The sequence below is a fragment of the Sycon ciliatum genome, chromosome 5 (genome assembly GCF_964019385.1).
Source record: "Sycon ciliatum chromosome 5, ocSycCili1.1, whole genome shotgun sequence".
NCBI classification, from domain to species: domain Eukaryota; kingdom Metazoa; phylum Porifera; class Calcarea; order Leucosolenida; family Sycettidae; genus Sycon; species Sycon ciliatum.
This window is the reverse complement of record NC_088647.1, coordinates 9,536,626-9,551,956: the sequence shown is the minus strand read 5'-3', so window position 1 is coordinate 9,551,956 and position 15,331 is coordinate 9,536,626. Positions and strand designations below refer to the sequence as shown.

Genomic DNA, 15,331 nt, shown 5'->3' with positions numbered 1-15,331 from the left:
CACAGCATGATAATTTGTGCTACATGTAGTCGAAGTTTGCCCTGCACTCGCTTTGGCACAGGGATATTCATCGCTCAGCTTGCGCTTGCCATGCTTCTGCACACATCTGTAGCGGATAGATCCCTTCAATTTTCCGTACCATTTTGCTCGAATTCCGCACTGCGGACGAAGGAGTGATTTTCCGTACAAGTACTGAAAAATGTGTGTCCCATATGGTGCAGTGGTATGTGCAGCGATTTCCAATCGATAGGTTGCGGGTTCGATTCCCGACGATTATGGTCACGCACGTCTTTCTTCTCTTTCTCAGACTCTTCCTGACTTTTCTTTCATTCTCCTGGGTGGTTACCAACAGCCAGTGCATGCCGGAGTATGGGGTGTGATGTGTGCACGGGAAAAAAAATTAAAAGACCAAAAATAAGGATTCACTGGCCAGAAAAGTCACTTCAAATAGCTGTATGGTGTAGACCAGGCTGAATAGTGGCGGTCAATTCTTCAGCCTTGCAAGCTGTTGAACGGTACAATCCCAGCACAAGTTGCTATGGCTTCTGCCATAGCATTGCTATCATCGCCTCCGGCGATGGGCGTCAAAAGGTCGAAGGTACTGAAAAATACGGAAGGTTGGCAGCGCTGACAGTATCAGAGTATGCGTCTGCAACCCTGGCCTTGGCCGTTAGCTGATATGCCTGCCTCTCACCTGCAACATGTACTTTTGTGACAGGATTTAATATGGTCGTCCTTTTTTTGGTAAGAGTAGGTGTACGGCATTCCTGCACGTCGTGGATCTGTGTCTCTAGTAGGTTGAACTGGCATTCACTTGGTTTTAGAAGCCTGGCGTGGGAATATAGAACGGTGTGCCTCACGGGCTACAAAGTAGGTTGACAAAAGCAATCTGCACCTGCCGGGCTGGCTGCTTCCCATGTCTGTACAAGGTGATGCTGCCACACACACCACAGTATCCTAGTTAGGACTGGCCATGAGTGCTGTCCCCAGTGGAGCCAGTGTCGGTCCGTCCTTCACTTGTGTATTCGCTCAAGGTGATCATTAGCGTATTTCCCGGAGTATAAGCCGCACTTTAGAATCTAGACACCAGTAGTTCACCATAAATAATGTCTGCGTGGCTTATACTACGATGGTCGAATTAACGGTGATAAAATGTGTAGATGTCTGTTTTTCGGGACAAAAAAATCTGGGTGCGGCTGATACTGGGGGGAAATACGGTACCGGGTATGTACCAAATACAAATGATCCGCTCTGTTGCCTTGCTTGTTTGTATGTACATGTAGGTGGTGGAAGACTTCACAGTTGCTCTGCTCTGCGAGGCTGTCCCAACCCTGGAGGACGTACAGGAACAGGTACAGTACCAGCAGGTGTTGTGTGACTCGGACTGTGGCTGTTGTGTTCAGGCGCGTGCCCCGTATGGGTTCCTGGGTGCCCGGAACCCCCCCTTTTTTCGCTCAAAATGCAGGATTTTGCTTCATTTTTTGAAAATTTCCCTGGGGAGGCCCCCCGGAATCCCCCCCCCCCCTTGAAGGGCACCGGCGCACGCACCTGGTGTTACCATTCCACATTGTCCGGCTCTGTCGTGTGTACACTGTAGTGCATTTCTTTACATTGAGTACCCTTACTGCTGTCACTGGCCACCTTAGCAGCCTGGGTTTTCTACTGCCACACAGGCAAAGCCAGGTAGAACTGAGTGGTGTGGCACTGTCAGATAAGTACTACCGGACGACAAGAAAACCTTTTGATGAGGTTCTACGGTGAAAAGTTGTTTTATGCCATATTCACTATTCAGTTCAAGCTTTTGCAGTCATGGAATGATGAGTCTAGCTAGCTCAATGTACATGTTATCCCAATATCTATGTGAACTTGACCTGAGGTCAGCTCGCTGTTTGTCATGGGTACTATTGTGGCGGCTATGCCATGCGGTGTACATGCAGATACTACCCAGCATTTGGACAGGTCACCTGGACACCGTGCACAAGTGCATTCAGACGTTTCCGCGCAACGTGCCAGCTCAAGTGTCCCTGGAGAACTCCCTGCTTGCGTGAGTCCCTGGAGGTGATGCCACTTAGAAGCAGCTAGCTGCAGTTTGCAACATTGCGGAATAGCCTAGATAATCTGTATCTGCGGTTAAACACTCCATATTTTTGTATTTAGGCATTTTCTGACTTTCTGTGATTATTTCTCTCCTTCTACCCCACTGTGTACAAAGGTTCATTCTGGTGAATGATGAAACTCACCGCTGCCTATCCAGCTATGACTTGGGACCAGCCCAGCCGCCCGATGCCCCTACCAACGGTGAGCTGCGTTTTTGAACTTGTACTTGTACGTTTGGGGCATCCAAACTGTGACATGCCTGCTGTATTGTAGGCACAATTTAATACTTATTTTTTAGCAAGATTTTGTGCACGTGGTCATATACTGCAGATTTGGAAATGATTACCTACATTACGGAGCACCAAGGCCATAGCGACGTCGACAAGTAGTGGAGAATCTTGAAGTTCAGACGATCACACCTGCTTATCATCATCACTGCAGTATGCAGTACTGTTCACTGAGATGTCTGTAGAAACTGATAGTTCTCCTGTGTTTGTGCTATGTATGCTGTGTGTGCGGATACTGACGGTAATGCAGAGTGATGCTGGAATGTCAGCGCAATTCTAGGTGTGCCGATAGCATTTAGTGATCCGTCCGATGTAGTTAACGTAGTGGTTGTCTTTCTTGTTGCCCGCCTATTGTGATACATGTACACCTCTGTGATCCCATCCACAGCAGACTTTCTATCACCCGGTCAACGCCGTCTCGTTTTGACGTCCTTCTATAAGTCGACGGTGGGGTCAATGTTCCCACATGCACTTCAAGATGACAATGGTATGTTCCTGCTCACGGTTCTGACTTCCCCGTGCCTATGTACTGAGCTGCTGATGTTTTGCCTTCTGCTCTCTCTCTCTCTCTCTCTCTCTCTCTCTCTCTCTCTCTCTCTCTCTCTCGCTCGCTCGCTCGCCCTCTTTCTTTCTTTCTCTCTTCTTTCAGTCTCCCTTTCCCTCCCTCCCTCTCTCCCTGTCCCTTTCTCCCTGTCCCTTTTTCCCTCTCCCTCTCCCTCTCTCATGGATGTTCTCTCCCCTTCCCACCCTCCAAGATGTGTCCATTCACACACTGCGTATTCTGGGGATGGGATCAAGAGACAGACAAGATGCGCACAGTGATTGTACGATGCTATGCTGCCATGTCGTTTGTGTGTGTGCAGGTGCTGATACAGACTTGCGCAATATCATTCCCCATCAACCCGTGGAGACCTACCTGTGTGCGGAGGTTAGTCAACTTGAAATATTTACAGTTCACTAGTTCAGACTGAGACGGACTACAGCAAAACCTGTAACTTAAGACCACCGTGACTAGCGACCAGCCTGGTGCTACAGACCACTTCGCCAGGCACGGCCGTCTCACATTCATAACTATATGGTTGTGCGGTGCAAACCTCTAACTAAGGACCACCTGCCACTAAAGACCGCTTTCTCTGGCCCTAAGATTTACTGTATATGTACCTGTAGCAATGCCACTACCCGGCTATAATTATGATCAAGGCACAGATGCAGCTGTTTGTTGGCTTCCATACGATTTCTGTACTGTAATAGCGGAAACTTATGATTTAGTCGGCGAATAATGCAGTCATCTTCAAACGAAGGCAATTTGTCTGGTTGTTCGTCCATGGATGTTGAAAACTTGAATATGAAAAGCATGGAAAGGCTACTTAAAATTGACAAAACCACGAAATTAAATTCCAGGCGAATATTTCTGCTCATACACTATGTGTTGGAATGGCGAAGATCCAAGCGCGAGTTTGAACGTCCACTATCCATGAATAGGAGAATGCTTCCCCCCCCCCCCCCCCACCATTTCCCTTCCTCCCCTTACAGATTGAATGCACCCCCCCCCCCCCTCTTATGGCATTGGGTTGTGGTACACAATAGAGAGGTTCTGCTATATGTGAAACGTAGAGAAATTACGTAGAGAGCTGGTGTCTGGGTTAGAGTCTACGGCTTCGCATGTTTAGGTCCAGATTTCTACGCGTAGATGAGGTTCTCTTGTAATCTCTACGTAGAAAATGCGCACATATCTGCTGGGTATCATTCAAATGCAGGCAGAAACTACCAAAATATGGAAGGGGAAATTCCCAGTACACATGCTATGGGAAAGCGAAGAGTTCGGACTGTTCCTGGGATTCTTCACGTCGTGTTCCCGTAGCGTACATCGCAGAGCATCACTATTGTGACTGTGAAGATGACCAGGACTATCAACACAATTACAGCAGGGGGACTAGCTCACATGGTAGAGCGCTCGCTTAGCATGCGAGAGGTACCGGGATCGATACCCGGGTTCTCCAGGCAGTACTTTTTTTTACTCTTGAAGTCTTCCGAGATATTTTTTACTTTGAAGAAGTTCTAGCCTACTACGAGTACAGTAGTAAATCACTACTTCATGGCTGAAGCATTTAGAAAAGCGATCCTGTCAGCTTTTCTATTATTGTGTTCACATGGCAGAAAAAACGACACCGCTATGCTACGTAAGTTTCTACGTAAGGTGCTCGGTATTAGATCTACCAACGGGTGGTAGCCGCGTGCTGTGCACGTGCACGGCAGACATTGTGTTGCATGCCGTGCATGCAGTCCGTTTTCGGATGTGCATGCGCGAGGAACTTCCTTCTTTGGAACTGCTTCTTGCATGAGCTGTTTCGGATATTTCGTGTCCTGGCTTATTTCGCTTCGGCTCTGCTGAGACCTCTTTTCACGGAATATTACTCAATGACAGGTGAGTTGACCAGTTCCCTTTGATTCATTTGCTTGTGTTGACTCTTTCATTTACGAAAAGTGTGCTGATTTTAGGTGGAATACAATAAAATAATAATGGAAAAGCTGACAGGATCTCTTTTCTAAATTTAGCTTTTCTGCTGTCGAGGCCTCCTTTTACGGAATACTCAATGACAGGTGATCTCTGAGTTGACCAGTTTCCTTCAAATCATTTGCTTATGCTCACCCTTTCATTTACGGAAACGTGTGCTGATTTTATTCGGATTTAATAGATCCATTCGTATCTCTTTGCACTTGCCAACAGTGTGCGAAGAACGCGAGTTCACCTTCTTGACGGTAAGGCTTAGATGTGTTGTCGAAATACATGTACTCATGTTCATTGTACATTGGTACGTTACAAGTAAGGCACTGGTCATGATTGCTTCCGGGATTCCGTGCTCCGATCATGGGGTAGAATCTGAATTTTGCAGTGGCATAGCATCGTTGGCAGTTCCCAATCTGGAGGCGAAGGTTCAAGGACGCATTGGCCGAGTACTAACGTTTATAATAGTATGCAAAATAAATTCGCATATCAGGGAAAATCTCCATTATGGAGAGGTTCATGCATTCAGTGACTTGTTTGCTTCATACGAAACAAGCCAATGGGTGCAGTCGTGAAAATCTCGTACGATTGGATTTGTTTACTCGAGTCTGGGCTATTTGATTTGTGAGTACCGCCGAGATTGCACTGCCCCAAATAAAGTTGCGTGCCGGTAGAGCAAGAATTACGATCTGCAATCTGTTTGTTGTACCTGCAAGAATGTGCTGTACATGTATCGTATTTTCTCTGTTGTTGTTTCAGTTGCCGTCATGTTGCTAAAGAAAGGTTCAGTGACTCATTTGTTTCATAAAAGACGAGTCAATGGTTTGGTCTGGCTTAGAATCTTTCGCTGTAGAAGAAATCTATTCGTGTCGCTATTGCAGTATTGGAGAAATAATTGTATTCACTCGTTATAAAAATAGGGTTAAGACAAACTCACAGAGCAAATGCCATCGGTCCCTTGATGTTCGTCCTAAAGAGGTTTGACTGGATATCATTCATACTCCCCCAAAGTCGTGTAACATGTTATTATTATGGAGTGCCTTGTTTATCTCTCAGTACCTCCAACCATATATCCTTGCCCCTTATATCCTCAGGATCAGTGTAGTTGTTGGAACGAGGTGTCGGACTCAGCAATGTATTTGTTTACATTTTAATACATGTTTATTGTTCCTACTTTGCTGTGTTGTTTTAGATAATCGTGGACTTGTAACACTTTGAAGTCATTGAACTGCTTCCAAAAGTTTTACCGACATCAACAGGATTACGATTTCACTACAATATGATGCCGGATGACCTTATCACGACAACCCATGACTACAATTATAAACACAGAATCAACAAAAACATCTGCGGCACGCACCTGGTTACAATTCTCATGCAAATGTGATTTAGGGTGTGGACATCTGAATTTTCTGAAACACAAGACAATTTTATGACAGAGTCATGGAATTCTGCAACATCCACAGAATGACCTGCGTATAAAAAAAAGTATCACCGCCACTACTCATATGATTCCCCTGCAGAAGAACATGAATACATGTATGCAAGACTAGTTCCATTTTCTGCAAGAAAAGGCTTGCACATCAATGCAAATTGATATGATACACGTACATGTACATAGCCATAGGGGCTCCCGTAAGAAGACCATAGGTCTGTGCGAAACACCCTAGTAAAATAAAATAATAATAATAATAACATGTAGAGTCGCTACATTTAGGCCATCATTTAGGGCATTCCATTGGTGACACAATTATAGGTTCTGATCGGTGGAATATGCTGCCTTCCACTGTTCGCTCTTGTACAGATTATCGCCCATTTGTTCGTTCATGCTTAACCTTTCTAGGGGCTCCCGTAAGAAGACCATAGGTCTGTGGGAAACACCCTAGTAAAATAAATAAAATAAAAATAATACCGGTAATATCCTTTAGCCAAAAAACAAAAGAAATTATAGCAATAAAAACTGCTTTATGGCAGTTTTCTAAAAAAGGTTATTGTGTTCTAGTCCATGGACCCCGTCTAAAAAGTAAGAAATTAACGAAATGTGATAGCCGAAAATTAAAATTTCACACAAAACCTCACAATAATCACACACAGGATGCGAGACGACCTTTTCCCCTCGTGGTCCTCTTTCACATGCAAGCATGTTGGCGCAGTACATGTACTTGTACAAGTACAAGTGTCGGAATAAACAAGTGTTGAAAGCCGTACTATTAGATCTTCAAGTGTCGTGATTATTGTGAGGTTTTGTGTGAAATTTTAATTTTCGGCTATCACATTTCGTTAATTTCTTACTTTTTAGACGGGGTCCATGGACTAGAACACAATAACCTTTTTTAGAAAACTGCCATAAAGCAGTTTTTATTGCTATATGAGTATTGTAACTGATCATGCACAATTTGGGAAATGTTGACTAATGACAAAAAGGTAGGGGTGAAAGTTGGCACCGAGATCCCGAGTTCGAGTACTCTGATTTTCTCCGATCGAATATTCGAGTATTCGAGTATTCTTCATCTCCTAAAAATTGCACACCAAGGGCCTTAAAATCTCATGATACAACCCTGATTGAACCGAGTAGCAGTCATTTTTCTCGGGTATATTGGTTGGTGGGTCATTTGGGCTCTCTCTACTCGCGAACAAATGTTCACCACACAGTCTGCACATCAATATCTGCCGACTGCTGCTCTAAAACTGCAGATTTCTGTGGAAAATGCATGTACCATGTATGAACGAGTACTCTGATTTATTCCGAGTACGATTATTTTTGAAAAAACCGAGCGAGTACTCGAGTATTCGGTATAATTGTTTCACCCCTACAAAAAGGACATAGCAAGGATTTTCTGGAAGCGCCTATTGCTTCTCTCTGTCCTGTGTTGGCTCCTCCGCTGAAGTTGAGCTTCGCTCGCTTGACTTTCGCGATATGTTGTGCACTGAGACTGCTGCTTGCACAGTAGATTTGTTCAAGGTGTTGTCCTCAGTAAGGGGAAACGCCGGGTAGTGGTACACTCCACATTGCGCGTTAATGCAAATCAACAAAGCGACGTTGCTTCGCTGACTTCTGTGCCTGAATGATATGAGCCTTGTCATGAGATACTGGTTCAGCCAGGTGCAACTGCACATGACACGCAGAACACTCCGTCAACACATCTCATCTTGCCCTTGACACATTTTCTCTTGATAAGGCTCATCAAAAAGAAGACAAAAAGTAGTGCCTGGAGAACCCGGGTATCGATCCCGGTACCTCTCGCATGCTAAGCGAGCGCTCTACCATGTGAGCTAGTCCCCCTGCTGCATTTTTGTGGAGTATGGGATGGAAATGGAGAACAGCAAAAGTGAAAGATATGGGAATGCCTGGGAGCCATACACATAAACCTTGTTTTGTTAATAGATGTTGGTTGACAGCATGTAACAAGGTGGAGACCACTGTGTTCGGAAACAGTGACCTTACTACAACCTCCGTGGTTGGTAGAGCCCCGGTCTTCACGACCATCTGAACCATATAGGTGTTAGACCCGGTTCTGACCTTCTTTATTCTAGGAAGTTGTCTTAGTTTTTTCTTGTTGTTGTACCGTCCGTCGTATATACGTTGTTCGCGCCTGGATGTCATCTTGATACTCGGTCTTCAAAAAATTTGTAGCTTTTGTTCTGAAATTGTTCTGTTTACTTTTCTTTTTCGTACTTTTCAACTTCTGCCCTGGCAGAAGTTGGTAACGAGTTGAAAAAGCTTCAGTAAGCCAACAAAATAATACACGAACGTCCATGTAGGCGTGCCCGGGTCCACAGCTACCTCACGCGAATGTCTGCTCGGGCATCATCCGCTGCCTTTGCAGACGCCGCGACAAACACCTCCCCAGAGAGTGGCATGAGCGGTGGCTCCACAGCAACATCCACGCACACTTCGGTCAGCAAATCAGCCAGGATGTCACGCACTTCATTATGCCGTATTGTCGGGAATCCTCCGCTCGGGCAGCTCATGGCATCATCATCATCATCATCATCATCATCTGTGTTGCCGAAAAAATAATAATAGTAAAATAAAATGTGTGGATTCACAGGAAGTGTGAGTTACGAAGTCTGAAGAAAATGTTGAACAGTCTCTGCTGGGATGACGACTATACCATAGCTCAGTGGTTAGAGCATCGCTAGCTACAAGCGAGGGTCCCTGGTTCGAGTCCTGGAGGTTAGTCAATTTTTTCTTCAGACTTTTCCCGTTTGTCTCTTTCCCTCAAATTAGTGAAAATAAAAAATAAAAATAAAAAACGGCATTATGCAGCTGTGTAAGCAGTAGATGCACAGTGTGACTGCCAGGCATCTCTGTCAGATGCCAACTGGCAATTCTCATGCAGAGACATACCAGTCCACGAAACGATATTGTCAGCAAAGGAAATCTTCGGACGACCACGCTTTCTCTTACCATCCACGACACCAAATATCACGCCATGTACAAGCTCGCAGCCAGATGGGCGGCATGTATGCCCGAAATAGGTCAGCTTGCGCATCTTGACCCTGGCATGGGCTGCACTAAATGGACAGACACAGGAGCGGGTTAATGGACATCCTCCAATGCCCAGTCGTACCGCAGCGCCAAAGCATCACGGAAATCTCCTTTCGAGAGGTAGTCACCATGTTCCCGAAGTGGCAATGGATTGAGCCAGCTGGACATCCCTCGGGACGCCAGGTACCCAAGCCAGGTCAACGAGCCCCATCGAGCGATGCAGCTTGCTCCATCAGCTTGAAGTCAGTTTCACTTGCTGCAGCTTGCCGCTTCGCGGTGTATCTTTTTTGCATTAACAGCAGCCTCCCTTATGCATTCAGTCCGGCACCTTTCCCAGGATGCGTTGATCTGATTGACTATTTCAGCCTTTGTCATAGTCACTGACGCGCCCAATTCTGTCTGACTCATCCTCTGGAACGACGGGATTGCCAGACCACCCAACCGCGTGGGCAGTCTCAGCATGCGTAAGTCCTCCTCGGTGAAGGCACCACGGCCCGTCAGTGCCGGGAGAAACTCGAAAGCGCTCTTGACACACTCATCCGGGATGGGCACAGTGCGGAAAAGGTACAGCCACCTACCCCATAAACCATGGGCTAGTGCTGCGTAGGCGGCATGTGGCTCCGTCTTGGCAAACTGAGACAGCCTCCGCAGCTCGCGCGACCAACCATCCAATCTCTTCCTCACGAGACCAGCCACCGCCTCCGGTTCGCCAACAAATGACCTGAGATACCTGGCTGCGTCGGTCACTATGCGGATCCCGGTACCAGCAAACATTTCGGACGCCTCCTCTGCTAAGTCTGGCTTGACGAGTAGAGTTGTCTTGTTTGGGTTGGTATGGTACCCGTAGAGGCGCCCACGATCCTTTATGGTAGTCCATCTTTATGGTAGTCGTCCGTTGATAGTGATGCTCTGCAAATACAGTTTGTCGGCACTCCGTCCAGTGGTAGATCACCATTTCTCGGGCTTGCTCGTTCAGACTGATGTGGGTGGACCTTGGCTCCATGGTCAGCCAGGATGTATATGTGTGTGTGTGTGTGTGTGTGTGTGTGTGTGTGTGTGTGTGTGTGTGTGTGTGTGTGTGTGTGTGTGTGTGTGTGTGTGTGTGTGTGTGTCCCATATGGTGCAGTGGTATGTGCAGTCGATTTCCAATCGAGAGGTTGCGGGTTCAATTCCCGACGATTATGGTCGCACACGTCTTTCTTCTCTTTCTCGGACTCTTCCTCACTTTTCTTTCATTCTCCTGGGTGGTTACCAACAGCCAGTGTATGCCGGAGTATGTGGTGTGGTGTGTGTGTGTAGGAAAAAATTGAAAAATGAAAAATAGGGATTCACTGGCCAGAAAAAGTCACTTCAAACAGCTGTGTGGTGGATACCAGGCTAAAAATAGTGGTGGTCAATTCATCAGCCTTGCAAGCTGTTGAATGGTGTAATCCCAGCACAAGTTGCTATGTCTAACATAGCTCTTCGCTATCATCGCTTCCGCGATGGGCATGTCCGATATCTGAGGTGTGTGTGTGTGTGTGTGTGTGTGTGTGTGTGTGTGTGTGTGTGTGTGTGTGTGTGTGTGTGTGTGTGTGTGTGTGTGTGTGTGTGTGTGTGTGTGTGTGTGTGTGTGTGTGTGTGTGTGTGTGTGTGTGTGTGTGTGTGTGTGTGTGTGTGTGTGTGTGTGTGTGTGTGTGTGTGTGTGTGTGTGTGTGTGTGTGTGTGTGTGTGTGTGTGTGTGTGTGTGTGTGTGTGTGTGTGTGTGTGTGTGTGTGTGTGTGTGTGTGTGTGTGTGTGTGTGTGTGTGTGTGTGTGTGTGTGTGTGTGTGTGTGTGTGTGTGTGTGTGTGTGTGTGTGTGTGTGTGTGTGTGTGTGTGTGTGTGTGTGTGTGTGTGTGTGTGTGTGTGTGTGTGTGTGTGTGTGTGTGTGTGTGTGTGTGTGTGTGTGTGTGTGTGTGTGTGTGTGTGTGTGTGTGTGTGTGTGTGTGTGTGTGTGTGTGTGTGTGTGTGTGTGTGTGTGTGTGTGTGTGTGTGTGTGTGTGTGTGTGTGTGTGTGTGTGTGTGTGTGTGTGTGTGTGTGTGTGTGTGTGTGTGTGTGTGTGTGTGTGTGTGTGTGTGTGTGTGTGTGTGTGTGTGTGTGTGTGTGTGTGTGTGTGTGTGTGTGTGTGTGTGTGTGTGTGTGTGTGTGTGTGTGTGTGTGTGTGTGTGTGTGTGTGTGTGTGTGTGTGTGTGTGTGTGTGTGTGTGTGTGTGTGTGTGTGTGTGTGTGTGTGTGTGTGTGTGTGTGTGTGTGTGTGTGTGTGTGTGTGTGTGTGTGTGTGTGTGTGTGTGTGTGTGTGTGTGTGTGTGTGTGTGTGTGTGTGTGTGTGTGTGTGTGTGTGTGTGTGTGTGTGTGTGTGTGTGTGTGTGTGTGTGTGTGTGTGTGTGTGTGTGTGTGTGTGTGTGTGTGTGTGTGATTGTGTGTGTGTGATTGTGTGTGTGTGATTGTGTGTGTGTGATTGTGTGTGTGTGATTGTGTGCGTGCGTGCGCGTGTGTGTGTGTGTTCGGGGTGAAACGATTATCTATTTTGACCAATCGATCACTCATTCATAATATTCGATCGAGTATCCGATTATTTCGAGTATTTTATCAAAATTCAAAAGCGCTAGATTTGTGAGTTCTCGACCAATTCGGAAGAAATTATCTGTGAAAAGTCGCCAACGTCTTGTACAGAGTGTAAATTAGCGATTTTCACCAATACTTTCATTATCTCATAACAAACTAACGTTACTTGCCGTGGTGATCGCATCATCCAAGTCATAAAATACTGACTCAAAGCATGCATACCAGTCGATGAGCGGTACAACAGAAGTTTTTGAAAAAATAGAATGCCAATACTAAAAACGATCGAATGCAAAATTTCGAATACTTGCTCGTTTGAAATTTTCGAACGAATACTCGAATATTCGAACTGATCGTTTCACCCCTAGTGTGTGTGCATGTCTGTCTGTCTGCATTGCTGTTTCAGGAGTACAAGTGTTATGCGTTGCACTTCAACTTCCACCAGCTGTTCACGTTGTTTACACCCAGTACTCCCACATATTCTATGAGGTAAGTTGTGAAACAGCATTGTGTGCTAGTGACTCACAACATCCAGCATAGTGTTATTATGTATGTGGTGCGGTATGAACGCCGTGCACACTTAGCGCAAAGTCAAATTGGCCGATACTTCAACTCTCCCACAGCCTGGAAAGTTGCATAGAATGTGAGTTTGAGTTGTCGCATTTTTCCTTCAGCACCTTTCCCTGCTTTGAACCCAGTGTAGGTACGTGTAAGCAGCCTCCCAGGTTTGGCGAGCACGTGGCAGGAGTGTACTGGGATATATGCACTCGGGGATATATGTATGTATGCTGCTGCTACTCTTGCATTAAGTTTCGGTGGAATATTGTGTGTTGGCCGCTATAATTATACTCATCGATTCACATTAGTGTTGAAACGAATAATCGAATAATCGAATAATTTAGAATATTCGTGGGGTGAACGAATAATCGAATAGTCGTAGGAATTATCAGAAATCGAAAACAGAAAAAAAAGGTCTATGCTCAGTGCTGACCCTGCTGATATTTGCACGGCGTAGATCTTCTCAATCTCCTCTCCTCCAAGTTTTAATCTCCCATCGGTATACAGTAGTAATACTTCTGTTCTTTCCATACGAGGGAAACATGGATGCAGTGAATGTGATTTTCGGTCTTTGACCACTTTCGACCAAGACCCTATGCAGAGTTGGATCAGGCGTTGCACACTCTGGGGGGTTATGTATGTACTCTTGGCGGTACCGGTTTTGCACCTCCACATAACAAAATCCGATATTAATCAGCAAAAAATTAAAAAAAAACTACTTAAAAAGTGCTGAAAAAGTGTTGAAAAATGCCATCATGCGTATGATAGAATATAGATTATTCGTTCGATGGAGGGCGAAATTATTCGATAGATTATTCGTTCGAAGAATCCGTGTTCGGTTTAAACACTAATTCACATTGTGCGGACATGTGGTGTGCATGCGGTGTGTACCCTTGTACCCAGATCACTGAGCTACAGCACACTGGACTCACTGACCACCGACCAGTTTATCAGCGTGTAGTCGGCATAAAGCGACGGCAACGTTGCCTTGGACGGCGATGAGGATGATGTGCGAGATTTGCAGCCACGGCGAATGTTAAACGCGGATTCATCTGGATTATTGACAAGGCGTACAGCGTACAACGACCTGGCCGTACCATGATTGCACTGCCCGTGTAGTCATTGTCCCAGACCAGCAGCACAAGTTCCATACCGTACTATTTCTAATGTGTTATCAAGAAACGAACGGATATTCTAATATGCAACTGCTCATACTTCGAAGTACATGGACTTCACAGAATATTTACCGAGTAGTTTAAAATTTGGGTAGATGGCACACACTGCAAACAAAGGATACTTGGGAGAAAAGCTGAACTGACCTTGAACATTATAATTTGACGTACATGATTGCTTGGCTTGAGCATTGAGCCCCTTTTCTGCATATTTGTTAGGCATGCTACTTGACATGCTACATAACTAGTCAACAATAGCCATTTTCTTTTTTTATCATTACTAAATCAGCAGCACATTACCAATCAAAAAATGATGGTTGAAGGAAAATAAAAGCTTGGATAAACATGTGTTTCATGAACCGTTCTTTGGAAGTAAGTGATGAGACATATTTTAAAAGTCTTTCTACGGCTGCTGGTTGAACCTGAAAGTGTGGCAAAGGGAGAACGAATGAGTTATTGTCGCTTCAGGTTGACCTGGTAGTCGTGTTGATGGTGGAGATCGAGGTGAACGGCGTCCCAATCTACTCTGTGCTAGGCCAATGGCAATGAGGGGCAGAAAGGGAACTCACGGCAGCTAAATGTTCTCCCGCCTATCACGCACGAGACTGTGCCGGGGTACAGTCGGCAATGCCTGATGTTGCTGCTGCTGGCTTTATGATACTGAAATCCATCCTAGACGTATGTGTTCTTTTGGCGCCTGTCATGATGGCTGCTCCGCACCTCCAGTTTTGCTCAGCTGCATAGTCAACACACACACGCAACATCGAAAAACTATTATCTTCGGCCAAAAGAAGAAATCTGGTCTCATGCACCCATCAGCACAGATCCGACGCGCTCGATTGGATTTCATGGAGCAGTAACTGTATTACTGAAATGCCTTGGCCACAGATTGATTTCAGGACAGTCACAGGCCAATGCCTACACCAAAAAGTGTCCACAGGAGGTGTGCCACTGCCTCCATATGTCCTGAATCAAACTCACAACATTGTGATGGTGTGTTTGATCTCACTGTCCGGGAGAGGGGGCCTGTTGTAGAGTATCCGGGTGTGGCAACCTAATCAAACTCACAATTGCCACCTCAATACTAGATATCTCTGAAAAGCAATGCACATGGATCACATACTACTTATAGCTAGCCTCCTGTTCAAGTACAAATACGGCAACGCAGAAGCAGAAGGGATTTACCCCCACTTCATCTACAGAAACCAAAATGCACTTGCACAGTTGCAGAGAATGTCGCCGGGTCCGGACGCCCCAAAAAGGTACACAAATTTGTGTTCCAGTGATTGAGCACAGAATGAGAAATCCCTGAGTGACAACATGACAAGAACCACAAACTTATCAAGTTCAAACTTACATGCTGTGTTGATGAGGTCAAACACGAAAGCACCGTCAGAGAATCACCAGCAGCAACAGCCATAGGTCACAGGCAGGGAAAAGGAAGAAAACAAAAAGAGTTGAACACTCTACACAAGGTGCATTATTAGTAGTAGTAGTGATGGGAACAGTGATGGGTGCAGTCAACACACAACATACACAACTACACGCACCCGCACACATGCACGTACGCACCCGCACACATGCACGTACGCACCCGCACACATGCACGTGCGCACCCGCATGCACACGCACACACA

General features: G+C 45.9%; 1 protein-coding gene, 1 long non-coding RNA gene and 2 other non-coding genes across 7 annotated transcripts in view; 2 read left to right on the top strand and 2 right to left on the bottom strand.

The window, feature by feature from the left end:
* The window catches only part of LOC135817509 (protein fuzzy homolog), a 28,858-nt gene extending 14,811 nt beyond the window's left edge, over positions 1-14,047 (top strand). For 3 of the 4 annotated variants that reach the window (XM_065330711.1, XM_065330712.1, XM_065330714.1), the window contains 7 exons: positions 1,284-1,352; positions 1,938-2,044; positions 2,213-2,298; positions 2,773-2,871; positions 3,248-3,312; positions 12,371-12,453; positions 13,426-14,047. In XM_065330711.1, coding sequence (XP_065186783.1) covers positions 1,284-1,352; positions 1,938-2,044; positions 2,213-2,298; positions 2,773-2,871; positions 3,248-3,312; positions 12,371-12,453; positions 13,426-13,483 — 567 coding nt within the window. In that variant the 3' untranslated portion in view covers positions 13,484-14,047. The remainder of the gene's footprint in view (positions 1-1,283; positions 1,353-1,937; positions 2,045-2,212; positions 2,299-2,772; positions 2,872-3,247; positions 3,313-12,370; positions 12,454-13,425) is intronic. The other variant, XM_065330713.1, reaches the window with a different exon arrangement.
* On the top strand, positions 4,312-4,384 carry Trnaa-agc (transfer RNA alanine (anticodon AGC)). The gene has a single exon. It is a non-coding gene; the product is annotated as a tRNA-Ala (tRNA).
* Positions 8,101-8,173, bottom strand: Trnaa-agc (transfer RNA alanine (anticodon AGC)). Its single transcript has one exon. It is a non-coding gene; the product is annotated as a tRNA-Ala (tRNA).
* Positions 13,662-15,135, bottom strand: LOC135817511 (uncharacterized). Its single transcript, XR_010553552.1, has 2 exons — positions 15,052-15,135; positions 13,662-14,430 (listed from the first exon to the last, which is right to left on the bottom strand). It is a non-coding gene; the product is annotated as an uncharacterized LOC135817511 (long non-coding RNA).
* Between the last annotated feature and the right edge of the window lie 196 nt (positions 15,136-15,331).